Source organism: Polypterus senegalus, chromosome 4 (genome assembly GCF_016835505.1).
Source record: "Polypterus senegalus isolate Bchr_013 chromosome 4, ASM1683550v1, whole genome shotgun sequence".
NCBI classification, from domain to species: Eukaryota; Metazoa; Chordata; class Cladistia; order Polypteriformes; family Polypteridae; genus Polypterus; species Polypterus senegalus.
The window spans coordinates 227,938,116-227,961,640 of NC_053157.1; the positions used below are offsets into that span (position 1 = coordinate 227,938,116).

General features: G+C 37.2%; 1 protein-coding gene across 1 annotated transcript; it reads right to left on the reverse strand.

The window, feature by feature from the left end:
• Positions 1–7,779: 7,779 nt before the first annotated feature.
• Positions 7,780–18,895, reverse strand: LOC120528872 (CD209 antigen-like protein E). The gene is made up of 4 exons (XM_039752948.1): positions 18,709–18,895; positions 15,901–16,052; positions 15,582–15,709; positions 7,780–7,978 (listed from the first exon to the last, which is right to left on the reverse strand). Exons 1-4 carry the CDS (start codon positions 18,893–18,895, stop codon positions 7,780–7,782), a joined length of 666 nt encoding a protein of 221 aa, XP_039608882.1.
• Positions 18,896–23,525: the final 4,630 nt, after the last annotated feature.

Here is a 23,525-nt window from a genome sequence, read left to right on the forward strand (position 1 = left end):
ACAGAGAAAATGGCAGCTCCAATCACAAGACAGAATGGTGTTATGTAATCATGATAAAAAAGTGCTAAACTAAAAATTGGAACTAAGCAGATAATCTGCTTCCAATGATTCTTCAATACAAATAAGATTTCTAAAGAATACTTTGATCCTACTGGATTCCTGGTGTTAGTAGAAAGGCCTACACGTGCCAGTTTGTCCAATAATGAAATGGTGCCCCATTCTGAGTTGTTTCTGGGTTTGTGCCTAAATCTACAATTGCAATAAGAGCAATGAGAAACTAAATACATAAATAAATATCTAGTGAAGAATAAATGGCCATGTTTTCTTATCATAAATAGGTATGATTCAATGAATAAAATCTTCAGCAGCTGCAAGTTGGTTTGACTGTGAGTTTCAATGAATGCAGGACCTTCTTTATCTTCTTCTTCTTATTATTAATATTATATACTTCCAAAACTGCTAATGTAGGTTAGTTTATTAGGTAGTTGAATATAGAAGAACTTGAGATGATGAAGAATAAAGGATCCCATGGTAAGAACAATCCGTAACTATCTGAATTTTTTTTTTTTTTTTTAATAATCTGTGAAGAAGGATTTGGTCTCGTCCGATGCGAGATGGACGTCTGAAGTGGAGCTCCGCTAGCAGTGGTGCTATTTTTCATATTATTTGCTTATTATTCTGAGATATCCTGTATTTATTCAACCCGAGAGGGACCGCAACAGTATATGTAAACACATATAAACATGGCCAACAAGAAGGGGGTCCGAAAGAATCGAAGACTAAAGCTACATCCAAGCTACGATCAGCAAGTCCTAGCTCGAGATACGGCCTCTCAGAGATGGACCTGGATCAGATGGGCGAAAGTACAGACTCCTCGGGACCACAGTCCGCTACATCGTCGCCGGCTGAGAGCGAAAAGGGGAGCCGAAGGTGCGATCGTGAGTGCAGATGTGGATAGCTCGCCGATTGGAGAGGATTACCTGAAACTGGAAAAGGCTGGGAGGTCCGCGGCTTCAGTTACGCAATTACGCGGGACTGGAGCAGCGGGGACACCGGCTTCAGCAGAGTCTGCTGCTTCATCTACGGTACAAGAAGGCACAATTGAGCTATCTGAACTGAAGGTGTTGCTTGCTGAGCTCACGCAAGATATAAAGAAAAGCGAGAAGGCTAATGAGAAAGCAACGGCAAAGGCACATGAGAGACTGAAACAGGAATGGAAACAGGAGATGAAACAGGCCAATGAATGGCTGCGACAGGAAATCCAACAGGCAAATGAAAGGCTGCGTCAAGAGGTACAACTTGAACTTCGACAGGTGCTGGGTAAAATTGAAGAGCGCATTGAGAAAAACTCGGTTAAACTGAGCACGCTTGCTGATCAATTGGAGCATCTTAATGAGACATTCACGAATCGGATCAAAATGGCCGAACATCTAGCTGCCAGTGCCGAGGAAAGAGCAGTAAATGTCAGTTCGGAATGTAAAAAACTTGGAGACAGACTGGCTGCTTTAGAAGATGGGAGTAGAAGGTATAATGTCAGAATTGAAGGCCTGCCGGAGAATCGAGAAAGTTTAAACCCTGTGAAATTCGCAACTGAACTTTTTTCTAAAATAATCGGGGGCGACTTTAAAGCAGAATCTGAGATAGCAGCGCTTACGCGCACGCTGATCAAACACCGTCAGACCCGACCAAGATCTTTTATAGTTCGTTTTGAGCGATTATCATTTAAGTTAGAGGTGATGGAACTCCTCAGAAAAAGGAAGATATTATATATGAAAATAGCCACATTCGTTTCTTCCCTGACTTCTCTCCAGCAACAGCTATTAAACGCAGCCTTCTATAATATTAAACAGCGCGGCAAGCCAATGTCAAATACGCCTCCTGTATCCGCAAAACTGAAAGTGGAATGGCAGGGTCATTTCTATGTTTTCGCTAGCAAGGAGGAAGCAGAAAATGAATTAAGAAAGCTGATCCCGGGACTATTCTGATACATAATTGTGAGTCATGGCGGTAAATGATAAAGCTAGGATTAATAATCTACTGTCTGATCTATTTGTTTTAAAATACGGGTTTTTATCAGCATATATTCTCATATTCTTATTATTACTTACTTATTATTATTACTTACTTATTACTTATTATTACTTAGTATTACTAGGCTAAATGTTTATGTTTTATTGTGCTTAATTACGTTTTCCTCCTCTTTTTCTTTTCTAATTATTTCATGTGTACCCTAAATGAGACTGTTCAATATCATACCCTTGGTTTACTGTTATTGCTATTACTGCATTAAGACTTGTTATGCTTATTTTGGACACATCTTTAACACCATCACCTGGGTTTATTATCTGGGGTATCATCTTAATGCACTAAAATTGCTGAAGATTATATATATATATATATATATAAAATTATTTTCTTTTCTTTTTTTTTTCCTCTTTTAAAGACTATATTGGTAACAGATATCTCTATCTTTTAACCTTAAAGTGCCACTGCATGGGGCTTGATGTGCTTTGGACGTGCTCTGTCTCTGGGTATGTCAGAGGACTGGGACTGCATGAAGTGGGTTTTAGCCTCACCTGGGGAGGCAAAAGGGAGGGGTGGGGGTTAAGGGGAAGAGAAGAGAGAGCAGGCTTGATCTATATCTAATCTATCATCTCAATCTTTATAATTATAACTATCAACGTAATAATAAGCTGCATGGCAACAACTCTTGGGGAATAGGAAATTAAGACCTAAACTATTTCACTTCCAGTTAAGACTATAAATGACATCAAAAACTCAGAATCAGTGTCTCCATGATGGGACAGTTAACTTCGTAAGCTGGAATGTTAAAGGCCTGAATCACGAATTAAAGAGAAAGAAAGTACTTTCTCACCTAACAGGTCTAAATGCTAAAATAGTATTTTTACAGGAAACCCACTTACTAAGTAAGGATCAGTTCCGCTGCAAAAGACTGGACTGGCCAAATGTTCCATTCTAGTTTTACAAAGAAAACTAGAGGGGTGGGAATTCTCATACATAGAACAGTACCATTTGTAGCATCAGATGTAGTATTGGATCCTGAAGGGAGATATGTGATGGTCATGGGAGACTTATCTAACTGTAAAATGATTTTGATAAATGTTTATGCACCTAATGTTGATGATAAGGAATTTATACAAAATTTATTTGCATCCATTCCCAATCTGAACACTCATAAACTTATAATGGCTGGGGACTTTAATTGTGTTCTAAATCCACTTTTAGATAAGACTTCCTCCACAGGGGAAGCAACTAACACCGCAAAGATAATTACAAAGTTTATAACTGATCACAACTTATCAGATCCCTGGAGGTTTTAAACCCAAATTCAAGAACATATTCTTTCTACTCACCAGTACATCATTGCTACTCAAGGATTGATTACTTCTTTATAGATAATAACTTCTTGCCTAAGATTAAATCTTGTAAATACGATGCTATTGTTATTTCAGACCATGCTCCGATGATCTTGGAGCTGAAATTACTAAGCCCCATACACTCACCCGCAGATGGCGTCTCAATCCGCTTCTATTAGCTGACGAGAATTGTACTGAATTTATATCCAAACAAATTGAATTCTTTCTAGAGACAAATACATCCCCTGAGATCTCTGCAGGAATACTCTGGGAAACTCTTAAGGCCTTCTTAAGAGGACAGATTATCTCATATCTTTCCCACAGAAATAAATCCGAAGCGAAGAAAGTAGCAGAGATAAAAGCGAAATTACTAAAATAGATGAAGAACATGCCAGACTACCAAGCGAGACTCTACATAAGAGGAGGCAGGCTCTACATTCAGAATTAAACCTCTTGACAACTAAAGAAACTGAACAACTAATTTACAAATCCAGACATCATTATTATGAACATGGAGAGAAAGCTAATAAGCTTTTAGCGCAACAAATTCACAAGCAAGATGTATAACGCAATCTCGGTAATTACTAACACGACGGAGATAAAATCATCGAACACAAAAATATAATGTACACTTTTAGAGACTACTATAAATCCCTATATACTACTGAGTTTAAAGAAGACAATATACAATCTAATGCATTTCTGGATAAATTACAGATACCACAAATTGACGCTTTTAGTGTGGAGGAACTCGATAAACCTCTGTCATTATCAGAATTACTGGATGCTATAAAGTCACTCCAAGGTGGAAAAGCAGCAGGCCCTGATGGCTACCCTGCAGAGTTTTACAAGAAATTCTCCGCTCAGCTAGCTCCCTCCTATTAGCAACATTTACAGAAGCCAGAGATAACCAATCTCTTCCACAAACCTTTCGCCAAGCACTAATCACTGTCTTTCCAAAACAAAATAAGGACTTATTACAATGTGCATCATACAGACCAATTTCACTTCTGAATAACGACGTTAAAATACTCTCTAAAATCATAGCTAGAAGGATGGAGAAAGTGCTCCCTCAGTAATATCACAAGACCAAACTGGATTTATTAGGGGCCGACACTTATCTTCAAATCTTCGACGCCTGTTTAATGTAATATACTCACCAACTAAATCAAACACCCCAGAAATATTATTATCATTGGATGCAGAAAAGCATTCGACATGATTGAATGGAAATACCTTTTACTATTTTGGAGAAGTTTGGGTTTGGCCCAACATTTGTGCATGGATTAAATTACTGTATACTAACCCAGAAGCTTCAGTTTGCATCAATAACATTTGCTCAGACTACTTTAAACTAGAACGTGGCACAAGACAAGGATGCCCTTTGTCACCACTGCTGTTTGCAATTGCCATTGAACCACTGGCAATACATTGTCGAAATACTGATCAGATAAAGGGGATTAGCAGAGAAGGACTGGAACAGAAAATCTCATTATATGCAGATGACATGGTACTGTATATATCGGACCCAGAAAATTCTGTGCCTGCAGTCTTAGCAGCACTCACAGAATTTCAAAAGCTCTCTGGTCTCAGAATTAATCTGAATAAAAGTGTACTCTTTCCGTGAATTCTCAAGCATATAATATTAGATTAGACACCCTTCCTTTTATCATTGCAGAACAGTTTAAATACCTCGGGGTAAACATCACAAGTAAACATAAAGCTCTTTATCAACAAAATTTCGTCGTCTGCATGGAAAAAATTAAACAAGACTTGCATAGATGGTCAACCCTTCATCTCACACTAGCTGGAAGAATTAACACTGTTAAGATGAATATTCTTCCTAAGCTCCTTTTTATTTCAAAACATACCAATATACATTAATAAATCGTTCTTTAAGCAATTAGATTCAACAATAACCTCATTTATTTGGAATTCTAAACATCCACGCATCAAAAGAGCGACCCTACAAAGACAAAAGGCAGAAGGCGGCATGGCTCTACCTAACTTCCAGTTTTATTACTGGGGCAAATATACAGTCGATAAGAACCTGGACACAAATTGAAGAACATACACAGGCATGGACCGCAATAGAAGTAAAATCCTGCAGTACTTCTTTGTATTCCTTGCTCTGTGCTCCAATAAACACACGCTATCGGCAATACACTAATAACCCAATTGTGCTCCACTCACTTAGAATCTGGAACCAATGTAGAAAGCATTTTAAGACGGAGAAGCTTCTTTCTGTGGCACCCTGCAAAAGAACCACCTCTTTCAACCCTCACAAACATATGCAGTTTTAATATCTGGAAAAATTTGGAATTAACTTGCTTAGAGATCTTTATATAGACAACGTCTTTGCATCCTATGAACAATTACATTCCAAATTTAACATTCCAGCTACAAATTTCTTTCACTATCTTCAAATCAGGAACTTTGTTAAACAGAACCTTCCAGATTTTCCTCATCTTGCACCCTCATCCACGCTGGAAAAATATTGCTCAATTTCAAGGAGTTAGACTCCATCTCTACAATATATAAAATCCTTTTACAATCCCTTCCTTTCAAAGATCCAAGAGGACACTGGGAAAATGACCTCTCAATTAATATATCAGAAAAGGAGTGGAAAGTAGCAATGCAGAGAATTCACTCAAGCTCCATATGCAAAGCATACAATTATACAACTCAAAATTATATATCGAGCACATCTGTCTCGACTAAAACTCTCCAAAATGTTTCCAGGGCATGATCCAACCTGCGAACGTTGCAACCAAGCCCCAGCCTCACTAGGTCACATGTTCTGGGCCTGCACCAAATTAACATTATTCTGGACAAAAATTTTAATTACCTCTCAGACAGTCTTGGACTCACAATCCCTCCTAACCCATTAACAGCTGTGTTTGGGGTTCTTCCAGAGGGTCTTAAAGTGGAGAAAGACAAACAAATTGTGATTGCATTCACTACACTGTTGGCACGCAGACTTATTCTGATAAACTGGAAGAACCCAAACTCTCCTCTTTTAAGTCAGTGGGAAACTGATGTGTTATATTATTTAAAATTGGAAAAATCAAATACTCAGTTAGAGGATCTGTGCAGACTTTTTCAAAACATGGCAGGATCTAATCAGTAATATTTTGAAATGTTTATAAAGCACAGAGAATTTGTTGATTTAGGTATTTTTACAAGCCTTAAATTTTACACCTTTGGCTTGCTCTCTCTCTCAAGGGTGGGGATCGATCTGTTCTTAGCATAATTCTTTTTTTGTAAAAACTTGATTGCTATGTATTGATTGTAATAAAATTAATAAATAAAAATTAAAAAAAAAAATAATAATCTGTGAAGAAGAAAGAGATTAATTATAGAAAATGTGGATGAGTGAGATTTGTTTTCTATTCCTGATATTTTTACTCAGCTGAGTATTGTGCGGCCCAGTCCTAGTTTGGCTCTGGGCTCTACGACCAGAAGAACATCTTTTATAAATTAATGCACTTGTCATTTTGTCCCAATTCTATTAAATGGTGTAGTTACAGAACATCTGTGTAGATAAAGTGCTGGATACAGGTGGAATTAAATGGCGGCCATCATCACATTAGGCCTCAAGTTACCAGATGACCTGTGAAGCAAATTGGCATTTCATTGTCAATAAAGTCAATTAGCCAGGTTCTCTGCATGATTCTCAATTATTCAAGATTATAACACAATTTTGTGTGTTATTTATTTCTCTTTATGAAAGTATTTACTGTGCCACAACAATGCAAACTTGTACTTGTAATTCATGGGTTACTCTTTGGTCAAGTAGTTTACAAGAACATTATTTGATACCTTTATGATTATAAATTGTTTCTGGGATATATGGGATCATTTGTATTTCTTATTAAGTAGATTTTTTAATTCTTGTAATTTTGTTATACTGAAATTTATGTTTAAATTGTTATATTGTATTACAAAACTTCTGTAATGCATAGATTAATAAGAGATACAAAAAAAGCAATAAAAGCAATATTATAAATTATATCGATAAGTTTTAAACATGAATAATAGTTATGTGCTGTTAAAAATTTCTATAGAATTCAACAATTAAGTTTTAGCTTCATAGGTATGAACTGAGTCCATTTTCATTTGTCTCTTTTCTTGACCAGATTTTATATATATATATATATATATATATATATATATATATATATATATATATATATATATATATATATATATATATCAGCAAATTCCATCTTGGCTGTTCCATTTTTTTAAGCACTTCTAGTCTAACAAATGAGAGGGCACAGTTGAATTAAAGATATTTTTTGCAATGTAGCTGGCAATATACTGTCATTGTAGAACACTATGTACAAAATAAAAGCTACTGTTCAGAGAAGCCATTTGACTGAAGTATGACTCCCACTACTCAGATGCTCCCATTCATCCTTCGCTCTTGAGCTGGACATCTTGCTGGTGCTGCCTCACAGATTCTTTTTTTCAAAACTTTACAGTTTCCATCATACCAGCCACTGTATTGCTTTGATTTCTGCAGATAAACACAGTCCTCTCCACTGGGAGTGTGTTGCTCGTGAGTCCAGTTGTTTGGCTCTCCTTTGCTCCAAAACCTGCAGGAGAATAAGAAGAAGACCTATTATCCTAAAATCAAATTGTAAGCTGCATCTGACATGTAGTCTGTATGACAAACATATGCTATGTATCCATAAATTTAAAAAATGGAAAAAATAGACAAAGTCAATTAAATTATCTATATAATACCTATCAAACCTAAATTAAATAGCCTAAATCCAGTGAGTGTGCCCGTGCCAGCCATGCTTACAACTGGGTGAAGATGCTTTCTTTAAGATGAAAGAGTGTGATTAACAGAGAGCTTTCTGTCAAGGAGATAAACTGCAAAGGCAAACACAACTGAAACTTAGAGTTCTGGGCTATAAAATGGCATTAGAGACAAAGTGACACCCTCAACAGAGGTGATTATGACATTTAAAATATTAGTTTTATTTTAGTACCATTCTTCCATTCAATGTGAGAATTATATGCTCCAAAATTGAGTCACTGCATTTTATCATGGATTGCCTGCCTTTCACTTTGCACTTCATGCATTATGTTATATGGTTCATGTGTCTGTGGATTTCAAACTAAATTGTGTATGTATTTTAGTATATAATGTTGTGTCCCTACAGAGTGCATATATCTCAGTACTGTATAAAGAGAGTATAAGTTTAAACATACAATGTACAGTATGTGTTTAATAAAGTGTGTATGTGCAGTTAAAAATTATTTTTGTCTTAAACGGCACCTCACACATAAGTAACTGACTTTTTAACTTTGCTTTTAGCGGTGTTACTATGTATTAAAACTGTATCTCCCAGCAGTCCCTTCAGTGACTGTGATTGGTCTTCAGCTGAGGCTGCAGGGGCTATTGGGGTTAAGGGAGGCCAGCGCAGCTTTTAAAAAGGGGGCCAGTGATACGAAAGAAAAAAAAAGTATTTTGTGTTTTGACTTCCTGTCTGTCTACCGTCCATTGGGTTTCCTGTGCTTTGTCATTTTGTCCTGGATTGTTTCTTGGTTGGGGTCTGGATTGACTGCCATTTGATGTAACTTGAGGACTTTCTGGGGATTTATGGCCATCCTGCGAAGAAAGGAGCGCTCCTGAACCTGTCCACCCATCTTCACCATTTCAGGATATACTGGTAGGACTATCTTTACATTCCCAATCGACATGCGGATACCAAGACTATTTTCCTTCATCGTTACATTTTATCTGTTGCCGTTTTTCATGGACTTTATTGTGTGTGGTTTTTGTTTGTGCTTTGTTGTATTTAATGTATAATCACCGTAAGAGGAACAGGGGTGGTATCGTTGTTTAATTTTTAGTGTTAATGCATTCTTTATTTGCTGTATTTATTTCCGTTGGGTTTTTGTCTCTGTTTGTGAGTGCGTGATGGTCGGGCCAAGGCTGGGTGCGTCCCTGGAATTCCACTAAAAAAATAAATAAATTACCGTCTCTTCAACAGTGTGAATCTCAGCTGCACCAGACCGCTACATGCTTATGTCTGTTTACAAATTCAGTAACGCTGAACCGACTGACCCTGATTGCAGTAATTCCTTGTAACTGGAGACTGCATCCTAATTGCTTCCATACCATTCGATGATTTGTGCTTTCACAACATTTGTCACAGTTTAGTTGTTAAACTAATGAACATTAGTACAAAACTCCTTGAGCTCAATAAATTGAAAGTTTCCTGATTTATTTTCAGCAATGAAGTACACTGTTGTCCCTCTAACTGAGTGTGTGTCTCTGAGGTTCTGTCTAGCCAATGTAGAAGTTTTGAAGCAATAAATACTTTTATATTTCAATTAACATGTGTAGCTGCTTATGTCACCATTGAGGCCTACAGGTTCAGAGATTGCCACTTCATTTGAAATTTTACACTGATATTCCTTGCTAAAACTGCAGTTGGAATTGTTCGATACTCATCCCAACGTCACGCAGTTTAGATTACCGAGTGACTAAATCTCTATATATAAAATCCAAAGTCTGTCTGTCTGTCTGTCCGCTTTTCACGAGACCACTACTTAATGGATTCAGATTGGGTTTTTTCTATAATTTGCTTGAACATTCCGGTTGATTTTGTAACTTCTCTCGCGAATCCGAGATGCATGCAGCGGGCCAAGGGGAGGGGGGCTGGGAACTCTTCAATCATGCACCAGCCTCGGGGAGTATCTTACCTCCACTCAGCTAGTGAATGGGAGAACTACTTAATGGATTTAGATCAGTTTTTCTAGTTTCTATAATTTGCTTGAACATTCTGGTTGATTTTGAGACTTTTCTCTTTGCGCTAAGAATCATAGTTCACTTGCAGGAGTGATTTATTCATGTTAATCCAAAAGAGAGGCTTGTGACGATGCAGGTTTGATACATGCTCCCATCGTTTGTCCGGGAGCCCTTGAACCCTACACTGTCGGTAATATTACCGATGAGCTTAGCAGTGAGGCACAACAAAGCAAGGGGATGGTGCAAAAGTGTAAAGTGCTTTTATTAAAACAATCAACAAAAACAATGTTCAAATTAAATAAAGTGCAGTGATTCAACGTTCCAATAAATAAATAATCCATCAAACAGCTGTAAAATCATGGAGTTTAAAAACAAATAGAAAAACAACGAGGTTAAAATAGCACAGGATGCAATCCTTTAAAACAACAAAGCCCGGTATCTTCTTTTACCTGGCGACTCCCCTGCTTCACCCACTATACCACAAGGCTGCTGGCTGAGGAGAGGGGGAAGCATGACGTCAGGAGTGGGGAGCCGTGTGGGGCCTTCCTCACTGTCGTGTTTCACTACTATGTGGGCGGAGCCACAGGAGACAGCTAGCTAGTTAATAAGTATGGATGTGTATGACTGTGAACATGGCACATTACACCCAGTGCAGCTGGAATGCACACCAATCCCAATGACCTTGATCTGGATAAGCCACTTAGACAGTGAATAGATGACTGAAGAAAAATATATATGTTATCATACAGGGAGGTTCCCTTATGTTTAACAACTTCCAACATATGTAAATAAGCTGAAAAGAAAGTCCATACAAAGCAGGAAAAAATATTTTTGTCTAGATCATAACAATATGAAGTGACCTTCTGTTTTTTTCCTTTAGGACCTTCTGTTACAGAGATGTTAATGAAGGCACAATTGATGTCTCCCATCCACATTTTGGATGGCAGATTAAAATATGGCATCATATTGTAGTGTCAAGATATTTTAATAAATTCACTCAGCATTTTACTAAAAGGATTTACGTATTCTCTCAGGTTGGCGTCTTTCTTGTGTAAGTGGAGCAGGCATTTGATTCAGTAGATTCTTGAGGCTGAGATTTTCTCAATGGATGAATAAAACTCTTGTAGTCTCCATAGCTGTATGGTTACCCCCAAAAAACAAGCCAAAGACAATTTTTTTCAACAACAAAAAATGTTATATGTGACAAAAACATGTAAATACCAAGACAACAATGTAAACACAGTGGGAAAGGTACGTCGACTGTACTGATGTAGATTCATGCAATATGTTTTAAAACAGCTACCAATGCACAGCTATTTGAGACTGAAGAAACATGTTTTTTTGCACACGTTTCTTATAATGTTTTTTGCTGTTATGTGCACAAGTGCCTGATCTGCACTGTCCATTATGATACTGTAGGCTACCATAGCGTAATGGTTACTGACTTCCGATATTTTCTACTAACATGAACATTGACAGTTTCTGTATTGTGAACAGCACTTAGGAGGCTTTTTTGTTCCACTTGATCACAATCATTTTTCCTTTTTCCAACACACCTTTTTGCACTACAGTGAAGCTTTATGTGACTGAATTCACAAGACACATCATGACCGCTTGTTCATACAGTGCCATATGCATCAGTTTCATTATTCATGTCAATATCTGATGACCAATTCACATTGTCATCACTATGGCTCAGTTTCAGTTTGTTCCAAGACTGGCTTTAAAGCTTTTCATTTACACGTTATCACACACAAGCAATTAGGGAGCAGCTAACGGACCCTACGAGCAACATGAAACCGTAAGACAGGGAACTGCGACAGTGTACTAACCGATCTCTCTTTATTTTAACAGGAAAGACAAGAAAACAACCCCTTGAATTAATCTCTAATACCTTTGCCAGACATCCGAGTCCTTCGCTTCCTCCGGTCCTCCAGTAAAGATGTCACCATCTCATAACCCTCAGCGCACTGTTTTCTCATTTCTATTTCCCACAGCATAAATTGTCTGTGTTGCCACAACTGGTTTTTTCGTTGTAAATCTTTTCATGACTGACTGTTTGCTAATCTATTTGAGAAAACCACAGTATACGGGGACGGAATTCCCAACCCTTAACTTTGGTCTTTGTGTTTTCCTTTTACAATGGCATTGGATGTCTTGGTTGGAGGTTCTACCCCATTCATGAATATTGATGGGTGCCGAAATGCATAGAAATATCTCTATTCTTTTGCCGCATGATGTTATTTCTTCCAGAAGATGGCAGCAGAATATTGTAACGAGTGTTATTTTTGTGTTTAAAACTGTGTGTTGGGTCAAAACATGTTAATCTAATAGACACTCGGAATTAACTGTTTTTACATAGAATTTCAAGGCCAACAGATGCTTGGGGTTAATGCCAAGGAGGTTAATAAAGGTAGCCACTAAATTACAGAATGATGTGTTATGAAGTTCTTCTGTCAGCCCACCTTATGTGAGAGCATATAAGAAGCACAGAGTCAACTGCCCAACTTTCTAAATCTTATAAAAACCATCTCTAATTGTGATCAGCTCATACATCTCTTGTGTAAAATGGCGTGCTGGCACAGTGTTTAGCAATACTTCTTCACAGTTTTAGAGATTTTAGATCTAGTTTTTAGTTTTACTTTGCTCACTAGCCTTGTATTCGTGTGTATTTTCTTTGTTCACTCCAATTTCCTCCCACATACTAAATGTCAAAAATTTGCTAACCTTGAACATCTTGCTGAAAACTATTTTTTGTCTTTCTGTTCATTTTTTGTGAATATTCGTAATGCATTAAGTATGGGAAACAAACTATATAAATAAAATGCATTATTATTATTATTATCAAAGCTTTCTTTTCAAGGAATATTACCATATGGGTATTTTAAATAGTTTATTTTTAGAAATGTATTATTATGTAAAAATGATTTTAAGCACATCACACTGTCATTTTAAAGTCTAGGCATTTCTATTAATGAGTTGCTAGAACCCACTGCACCATTGTTAAGGTATATGCCCCACAAGAGCCATTATGCTTCACATTACAAAGACTCTGCTATTAAGCTTTGTACAAAACTTCAGCTCTCTCTCTATGAAATTATGGATTTAAACATTGAAAGTGTTAGTTTTAGTGTTTGGTATTGTGGTTTATGACTCCTAGCTTCCCTTTTCTCAAATCAGTTCATAGTCTGGTTTTGGTAACAAATCCTGACATTTCTTGTTTTGAGGTTTCTTATAGTTTAGCTCTGTGGATTTTGTTTTCTATAGCAATATTTTGCTATTCTAGAAAACTATTTTTGTTACAGTTTCTCAATAACATTTTATTCTTCCTGTCCATTTATAACACAATCCACAATGCAACCAGACAACACAAACAGGTTGTCTGGACTTAAAAAAGCTGACAGAGAGAATATGCGCTGCAGTCCAGCTGAGTATCTTTGGCATAACACCAAACAATTCCTGTTAGCTAAATCTGCCAAGCCATACAATGCACTGACATCCAGTTCAAATGTAGTCCATAATTTCTTGCTAATGCCTCCTGAACTGCATCTCATGATTCTGTAATGGTGTAGGTTTTGCCTCAGTACTCTGATTTCCTCAAGCATTTTGAAGAAGTACATACCAGGTTACTTGGTCACTCTGGTTTGGCCAGATATGTGTAAGTGTAGTTGTGCATTTGATTATGCCCTCTGATATCCCCCCTATAGTTAGTTACTGCTTTGTACTAATCATTTGGAAAAAAAAATGGATGCACAGAAACATGAATGAATGGAATTCTGGGAGATATTGATATGCCACACAAATTAGTTAAAACTGGCTTTTGCCTGTAAATGACAACTGGAGAATCAGCTGGACAAACCTAAGCACCAGTTTTCACCTAGCAACTCAAACTACCATAAGTATTTAAAAAGGACTATTGCACAACAGAAGAATGTCAAGAACATTCTTTAAAACTTTGCTCTAATAAGGATCTATGTTTACTTGTTGCCAGAGATGCTATTCTGATCCACCAGGATAGGCATTGTTCACTTTGCAGAGGAATTTTTGTTTTCTGGGTTTAGAACTGGACAAAAGCTGGCAACTTAGGTTCCATTAGGACAACTTTTCTGAAGGAAACTAAGAAATACACAACAGAGAGAATAACAAATTAAGGTAACTTTGATATCAACTTAAGTGTAACATATTCCTTTACTGTACTTCACGTGTTTAAGATATGTCAAGTTGCAATAAAACTAAAGAGACTCAGTAATGACAAATATCTCTATAGTTGTAGCACATCAATGCAGAGTCCTTGGGAGTTCTTTATTAAATAATGTGTTTTAAGATTAACAGTAGCATTCTCATAGATCACATTATTGGTATATCCAGTCTGTCCTGTATCCACATACCTCCAAGTTAGTCTGTAATACCAAACGTGTGATGAACAACAGCAGACAAAATACATGAAGATGTAAGCATAAGTGCAAGAGAAAAATATCTAAAGCCCCAATAAGCAAAGACAAAATCTGAGCATAACATGTCATATATCAAAACCACAAAGACTGGAATACTCAATAATAGTTGAAGATTAAGTAAGATTTAATATAAAGTTTAAATCTTTAGTCAAGGTGCTTAATCAAATAATGCTTCTAAGATTGTGTATTTTTCAACAAATCAGTGAAGATCTCGAGGTTCACCCATCTTGTTTCTCATCTTTTGGGTTGTCATATGTGAGAGATTGACAGAAGTCTTAGGAGAATGGTTTAAAGGGCACACTAAAAAAGTTTCTGAAGGGTTGTATTGCAGCTGAAATGTTTATCTTTTGTTTCTACAAATGGAAGGAAAACAACCTTAACACTAGGGAGGATGGGGCAGCAGTCTACTTGCTGCATGTGCTGATTAACATATTTACAAAACAAAAGACACTGATGTAGAGGTGCGAAGGAATATAAGGTGGGCCAGGATTGCAAGTTTTTTTGTAGGCTTCTGGGATTCTAGTGTTAAAGTGCGCCTATGAGCCTAGCTTCAGTCTTCTGCTGACTCCACCTTGAACGGTCCTCTACTAAATAAAGTAACCACAAATGGATGTCAGTTACGACCTGCACTTGTAGACGGTGCACTGCTGTGACCAGTCTAAACAGCAACTATTCATGGCACTTTTTTTTTCCTTACTAGAAACCACTAATGGGCAATGTACACTAGGATACCAACTTGTCTGACCTTTATGTTTTATCAATAAATTGAGTTTATTTTTTTATCTTATAATTAATGTTTTTCTTTAAAGATAAGTTTTAAATATGAAAACTTAATCATGAGGTAAGTAAAAATAATACATGTTAATTTAATTTAAAATCACAACCTTAAACCCCTCTTACAGCAATTAGTTCAGTCTGACTGAAGCATCTTAGTGGCTTTGACAGTTGTTGATTTGTGTTGTTAATTCACTTTCTTACCCTTTTTTTGGGTCCAAAGGTTTGTTGTCCACCCATATAAAGTGACCTTCTTTCACCACATCTGTCAGTCCAATCCAGTAGGATTTATCTGCATCTTCTTTGATTTCCACCAATGCTTTTAGAAAATTCTGAAGAAATAATCTTTTATCAATTAATCATCTACCCTAATCTTTACGTTTCTTAGCTACAATATGGTGACATCCTGCTAAGTTTAGTTAAACTCCCTCTTCTGACCTCTCACCCTCCCCACAAACTTGTATTGTCCTCTCCATTCTCCTTTGTTAGCATTCCTATGTATGTCCCACCATGAAGGCTTTACCTGCTTCTCCATGCCCTCTATAATCACCAGGTGTCCTCCAAACGAGATGCAGTTATCTCGACTGCTGATCCAGTTCATTTTATTAGTGGAGAAAAAATAGCACTTAGAGTTGAAAAGGAGCCAGCTCTCTGGGCACAAAGGACATGTCTGACCTGTTTAAGAAGAAAAAAAAAAAAACATGATGAAGTAAAGATGACTTCAGAGGTCAGTGTCTGGTGTATTGTACACAAAACACAACTTTGATATTGATAGAGACTCACGTATGCAGGACTTGTGGCTGACAAACTGAACAATTTAGGGCTTTTCTCTCACTTAGCATTTCAATATATACTGTAGTTCTCGAACAGATTATGGTTTCCATATTGACCTGTTATTTAATTTCTAGTAACCTGATGGAATGCCACCACAGCTATGGGTAACTAATGATTTAATTAAGGCAGCAGACTCTAGGCAAATTATTGTTAGCCATTGTGTACAACTGTCCAAAACAGAGAGTATCCTGAATGTCTGCCTCATGTGGTTTAAGTTCTACCTAACTGATAGACAAGAGCTTGTCAATTATGTTCATCTATTATCAAGTTATTATACCTATATCTTTTATTCTAACTTAATTTGGAAAAGTTAAGTTTTTGTTCACATATTGTTGTCTCTGTTTATGCAATGACTTTTAGAGGCATCACATGTCTGTGGTCATCTTTTTCATGAAGTCATGGAAGTTTCAATATTGTTTCCTGAAGAGGCATTAGCTCTCTTGGAAATGTGTTCTTTTGAAATTGCGGCATATTAAGTAACTAAACAATATAACAGAAAAGACGGTATCCCTCCCATCGTGATTACGGCGGTACATGACTCTCACATGAGAGAAAAATAATATACTTTAGCTTACATTTACTAATGGTTAACGCGGTTACAGATGGGAAGCATATGACAGACTTTATCCAGGTGGGAATCTGGATCAACACAGTCAGCCATTTCTCATCCCCACGCTGGGAGGTTTTTTGTAACTTTGCCGACTCAGCCTCAAAGGGTCTGGCTGTTGTCCAAGCCTTTAAATAATGTCTTGTTTCACTTGCTGGTCTTCTCTGTCTCCAAACAAGGGCTGAACTCCTCCTCCACAAAATACTGAAATATCATAGTGCTTACATGCCGGTTCTTATTCTCCCAACAAGGAAAGAAGACTTTGTACTGACAGAGGACAGAAATACTCTTCTGTGTTTAAGCTGACTATACAATCCTCCAGTTGTCTTTGGCTATCTAATCCAATGCTTGGTTGGCAATTCTAACTGCTGAGCCCCTGTGTGCCGCATGCACATGTGAATAAAGCTCATAACAGTATTGTCCAGATATAGTGACATAAAGAAAAATGTAGTATAACAAATATATAATGTGACAACCTCTTCATGCACTGCCTGTCTGCGAAAACATTTGTTGAAAAAGTTTTTATTAGTGTAGTTTCTGAATTCAAGTAGGCCCTAGTCCTAGGTTTGTGCTTCTGATTACGACTTATTTTTGCTCCCAACTTCTGATCAATGTCTTGTCTCTTTTGCTTTAGTTTTAATTACAACGGTGACAGGAGCAGACAATTCAGACCAACAGGCAAGCTCAACCTATTCATGTTGATTGTCAAAAATAACAGCAAGTCATATTATGAATGTCCCTAAAGTCCTGCTTTCCTTCACACTACTTGGTAATTTATTCCATGTGTAGATTGTTCTTTGCATGAAGAAAAATGTGTGAAATCTGCTGTTAATAAGTTTCCAACCATGTTCCCATAATCTTGTTGCAGAATGTACAGGTAAGATCCACTTTTCTAATGTCTTTCATAATTTTGCACACTTTATTCATGTTGCTTTTTAATCTCCAACTCCTTCAGTCTCTCCTCATGGCTCATACCTGTAAATCTTAAAATCAGTGTAGTCACTTTTCCTTGGACTTTCTCTAGTGCTGCTATGTCTTTTTTGTAATTTTGAGACAAAATCTGCACTCCAGATGAGGCCTCACTAGTGTGTTATATAACTTAAGTATAACTGCCCTTGCCCTCCACTGAGTCAGTGCCTTAACATGGCAGAGAGGTTTGTTTGAACAGTAATCCTCTGAGCAATGCCATCAGGAGACGTGCTCTGACTAAGACTAACTCAACTACCATCTCCTCTCCCAGCTCACTAAAGGTCCATCCAAAGTGGTGCAACTTCCTGTCATTCATTGTCATCCTGCGCATGGCTTGCTATGTAAAGTCCAGACAGGAAGTGAAGCATTGTGATTGAGGATTGCACACCCTCACTATCACTCTTTTTTGCTTCCATGTGTCAGAGATGGAGAAACGGATGGACAGTATTATCGTCAGATCAATGGACAGCCATGTTTATAACCTCCCTTAACTTGTACTCCACACATCGTGCTAATTAACCTATTTGCCTTTTTGTTTTTTTCTGAAAACTGTTAGAATGTTGATAGTGTTCTGGGAGACACAACAAAAACCCACAAACACCAACTTAGATTAATCTGTAATAAATCAATTTGTTAACCTAAATTGTGGCCTTTTATGTAACATTATGTTATGTTCATGCTAAAATTTCACCATGTAATTCTGCAGCTGTATTTTTAGACTGTATTTTCTGATTAATTTGTTTTCTGTGAAATTGTGACTTACAGTAGTAAAACAATGAAAACAGAAAATAGAAATTTGCACTACTGTGGGATGATGCTGCTTGCCATTTTATTTTTTGTATCTTGTGGGCCAGTCACTGAGAAGAGATGCAAGAAAAGCTTAAGAGACAAACAGAACTGGAAGACAGGGACTTCACTTACCCTGTGCTGATGTATCTCTTAGAAGACAGGATTTATCCAAGGCTGTGGCTCTGTCATTCAGCTGTTCATACTTGGTCTGTAGACTGGTGTGCTTCATGTTCAGCTGTTTATATTTAAACTGGAGACTAGTATAAGTCTTATTCATTCCTTCATACTGAGACTGCAGACGATTATGTTTTTTATTCATCTCTCTCATGTGAGCCTCTAGGAGTGTAAAATTTCTATGAAGACCTTTACATTTTTCTAAAAGGAGTGTGGTGTTAGGATCACAGGACTTCTCTGTCTGCTCCATCTTAGTTTTGCAGGCTGAAATATTTGCCATCATTTTGTCCATATTTAACTTATGTTTCACGTGAGAGAAATCTAAATAAAAAAAAAGTAAACTTTAGTATCTGTCTTTCATTTTTTGCATTAACTCATTCATTTAATTTCTTTATGTCAAACTTTCTTTTATTAGGTACAGGTACAATGTGCTTACCCAGAATGTATTGCACTAACACTAAAGTAAATAATCAAACAACATCCTTATACATAAACCACATTTCTACAGAGATCAGTGTCTACAGTATGAAGGTCATAGTCTGGGCTGCAGGTAATTTAACATTATTCAAGACTGGAGGAGGGTCAAAAGGACAGACTTATGGCCTTGGCACTGGAACTGGACTGCTGCTGACATGGAACACAATGCCCCACTGTTCTGGTGTGAAATTTTCCATATATGTTGATAAATATTTTGTATGTCTTTATTGGTAACTTGTAAAACTAATGTCTATCATTGATAAGAACAGCATTAGTTATATGGTTAAGAACTCATTCACCCCTTTTAAGAACTGGTCCTTTGTAATTTTACGACCAGTTTGGCCAATGATTCTCTGCAGGGCTCTCTCAATCAACTCCCACAGAAAGCCAGACTGCCTAACTGGCAAGCTTCACAAGGGCAGGTGTGAAGGTGTTCTTTGCCCCATTGGTCTGAAGTATGGCTGTTTGTGAATGGCTTGTAATCAGAAGCCTTTAAGTACCATGACACCCTATTGGCTGTAGGGGTCAGACAGAAAACCTATACATTTGCTTGCTTTACCTCACTTTCTCTATTTTACCAAACTGATGAAAGACCATCTCACACACCATGAACTGAAAAGGACAACACAATCAAGAGCAAAGCTTGGCAGCCATATTGAGACAGGCATGCGGCCTGTTCTGAAGAAAGCTGACCAAAAATGATGACTTAACTAGAGACATTTTAAGTAACTACCAAGTTTGTATGCCGTCTGAAACTACACATCAGCATTTATCATGTGGTATTGTTGTCAATATTCAAATGTACTTTGCCTATTCTTATTATTTATGAATATTATCAATAATACATTATTTAAAGTGGAACTTAACTCCTGCTTGTCTTTTACTACACCTAATTGCCTGAGGTTATAAATGTAGAAGGGAAGGTGGGGAGAGGTTATACGGTGCAATACCTTATAAACAGTGGTAAGTCTGTGAGATTTGAGGCATTCTGACAAAGGCTACATATTAATAATACAAAAGGGGAAAGTAGAGTAATATACCAAGACGAAACACCCACAATGATGATAGATAGCACATAGAGTGTGGTGTGCTTCTCCTGAAAGCTGGGACTTTATTCCAGGATGCAGCAATAATAACTTAGGAGGTGGTACTTCTAAGGTAAGTGAAAATGGCAAGGCTTTGGTGGACAGAGCACCAGCACTCATTAAAGAGTGCTATAAAAAATAAACTGAAAACAGCATGTAGCCACCTAGATGAGATATTTATTGATTCTAATATGTGGACCTTGTTGCTATGCACAGCATCTTGGAATGGACAGGCAACCATAGTGTTCCATGCCCCTTTAAAACAGCACTGCATTCGAGATTTCACTGACACCTCGGATCGTTTTTCAGAATTTCTAAAAGAACATACAAAGATTACTCCAGAAATTTATGAAATATGCCTTAAGGGATTTCTTCTGTAAAAGCACCTTCTACCTTGATCTATAGTGGAGTCAGAAAGCTTTTAGGTGGCAATGAGTTAAACCAATGGGAAGACGAAAGGCCAGAAGCATTATTAAGGATGCATGAGAGATCGAGAGAGAGAAGGAGTGGATAGGGTGTCACCTCATCTTTTAGATATGGGCAATTGCTGTTTAGATAGCCCCATCAGAGTTGCAGGTTATTTATTTGTCCTCTCTTTTGGACAAGTCAGATGTAACCTCCATCTTCCACAACAAATGAAATGTCAACAACATCACTCTGTCAGCAAACACAAGGTATTGTCAAGATAAGTAGAGCAATAAACAAAACTTCCAGTTAACATAATTCCTAAATAAAATAAATCTCTAAGGAGATAGTGGTCATTTACAACAGGCATAGTAACAGTGCGGCTGATCTACGGCAAATGGTAATCCTACATAATAGTGCATGTGTAGTAAAGTGGCTGTCAGCATCCAAAATATTAATCTGCTCTGCAAGCTGGAGCACTTCTTTGATTTTTTTAGGCCTTTAGCCTAAAGTCTGGTCACGCTAAACACATGTGTGGTGTATGCTGTGCTAGTTGAAATTTAAAGGAGGAGAATTCAAAGTGTTTTGGAAACTTTACGCTATAAACTTTGAGTCTCAGAGAACCTTGGGCAGAGTGTTGGAAGAGTATTTTGCCCATGAGCTTAATGATAATGATGCCTGTAACATTTTCTGCAATTTACAGGACGCTGTACTAACTTTTAAAAGTGGTTATCGGGCATCAATTTGCTTAAAGTGAAACTAGGATGGCCAGTCCTATATTTGGAGTAATTAGGTGGCTATGGAATTATACACCAGCTTGCTTTTCCCTTTTCCTATCAAATTAAGGAAAAGCTGAAAAAACAATCTTTTGGTTTCCTGCAGTCTCAAATGGTTTATAAAAATATGTTCTTGCTGCTTCAACAAGAGTGAGGAAATGCCTCATGTTGGTCTTTTTGTAGAAAGGAGTTGTTCACGTTTTGGCTACAGTGGTTGTGAGGGACAGTTTTGCAATTGTGATGCTATAGAACTCTGAGTGTGAAAATCCACCAAACTCTCCTCCAGTATCTTGGAATGAATTACAATTTACTCTGAAGGCACATGTTTGTGCCACCTCTGGACTCTCTCCTCCTGTTTTACATTTTGTCTTCTCTTTTTTACTTGTTCCTTAATTGGGTTTTTAAAATACCAATCCTTGTATCTTTTATTCATATAAAAAGAAAGAAGATATTACTAGTGTTTAATGAATTGTATTAACTTTTTAGTACTTTGAAGAAACAATAACAAAGAAGCAAACAAATTTGTCTAAAGAATGCTGTTTTTACTAATGAAAAATGTTGAAAGGCAGCGTATTTGGCTGAGAGATGTAATTTTAAATGTTTTATCAAATTTGCAATGCCAAATTTCCTCACTTTTAGTTTCATCACTGCTGACTTTTTCTCGGCATATAGTTAGCATATCTTTCATCTTCACACACTATAATGTACTTCTTCACAGAAGACATATTGTAGGATATCTTTGTCCCTTTCTGTTCATCTCTATGAAGAAAACTTTTAATATTCCTGCATCATGCACACGCTTTCATTGTGCAGATCGTGACAAAGGAAAGAAAGAAAAAGCAGCACGCATGTGTCTAGTTTACATTTTTTTATTTTAATCATAAAATCGAGTCACGATTGGCAAGTTATAAAGTAAGCCAATCTGCCCGTTACACATAGTGAGCAGAAACTGGCCTGTTCCAATTCACTGCCAAAGAACTTGTGCATTACTAAAGTGGCTGACATTCCTGGAAGCCAAAGCCATTATTTTGTTTTGTACATAGTTTCAATTTTTTGGAGAAACTCTAAAGAGTCAATGTGAGCTTCTAGCAGTTATGGAAATCTGCTGCTAAAGGAGACAGGGTGCCTTGGTTGGTGTGCCCATTGAATTGCTACCTTTTAAAAGAAAATGACACATTTCAAAGAGTGTCTCTCATTTTCAAGTGTCAAAGTCAGATTTGCAAAGTCAGTTCAGGATGAGTAGAATACCTTTATTTTGACACTACCATTAAAAAGATGACTGCCTACAGATCTCAGATACTCTTGTTAATCACAGAAGCATGTGATTAGTGTCCATGCAAGTTACTGATAAACAGACCCTTGGAGTCAGGATTTTGCTGCACTAGTCTATACTGGTTCTGTTATCAATACTTGTCCTTGTGCTAAGGTAGCAGCAGGACAGGATCACAGATCAAAAGGCTTTAATTAAAATGTCTCCTACGAGTCATCAGCTAACAGTTAACAAGAACAGAAGTCATTAAATATAATCAATATCAAATGGTGAAAATCATATTTACCAAATCTACTGTCACAAAAAGAAATCTTTATCTTCATCTGCAAATGTTCACTAGCATGTTGCTATTGTTAATGGGACTGCATGAAGATTTAACTTCACAAAGGTTGCATGATTCTATATAAGAGTTTGTATTTACTGTATTGTTATTGGTTTTGATACAAACCTACTGCATATAGACCTTCAGTTAGTTTAAAGTCAGTGTCTCTGTCTAATTGCTACTAGTGTGCTGAGGGGCTAGATTGTACATTCCGTGTCTTACTGCAGCCCCTTAAAAAAATAGAGATACCTCTGTGAAGTCGTCCAATAGTAGTAAACTGGGTTGAAATCTAGGTTTGAACAGAACCTGCTGTTAAAGCAGCCTGTCATTGAGGTCAAGAGGGTGAAACATGCAGCGTACAACACAGACAGTGAGACGGCAGGAGTTTATTGGTAACAGTTACACAGATGGCTTTGATATGTCTTCCAATCTCTCATTTA

Bases quoted from the DNA above. Each gene is read 5' to 3' on its own strand.
- LOC120528872 (XM_039752948.1), bottom strand. From the start codon at position 18,895: ATGAATAAAAAACATAATCGTCTGCAGTCTCAGTATGAAGGAATGAAT. The intron at 15,710-15,900 runs GTAAAGCCTTCA...TTATTTCTTCAG, and splicing joins TAGAGGGCATGGAGAAGCAG to AATTTTCTAAAAGCATTGGT. The intron at 7,979-15,581 runs GTAAGAAAGTGA...ATTCTCCTGCAG, and splicing joins CCTTTGGACCCAAAAAAAGG to GTTTTGGAGCAAAGGAGAGC.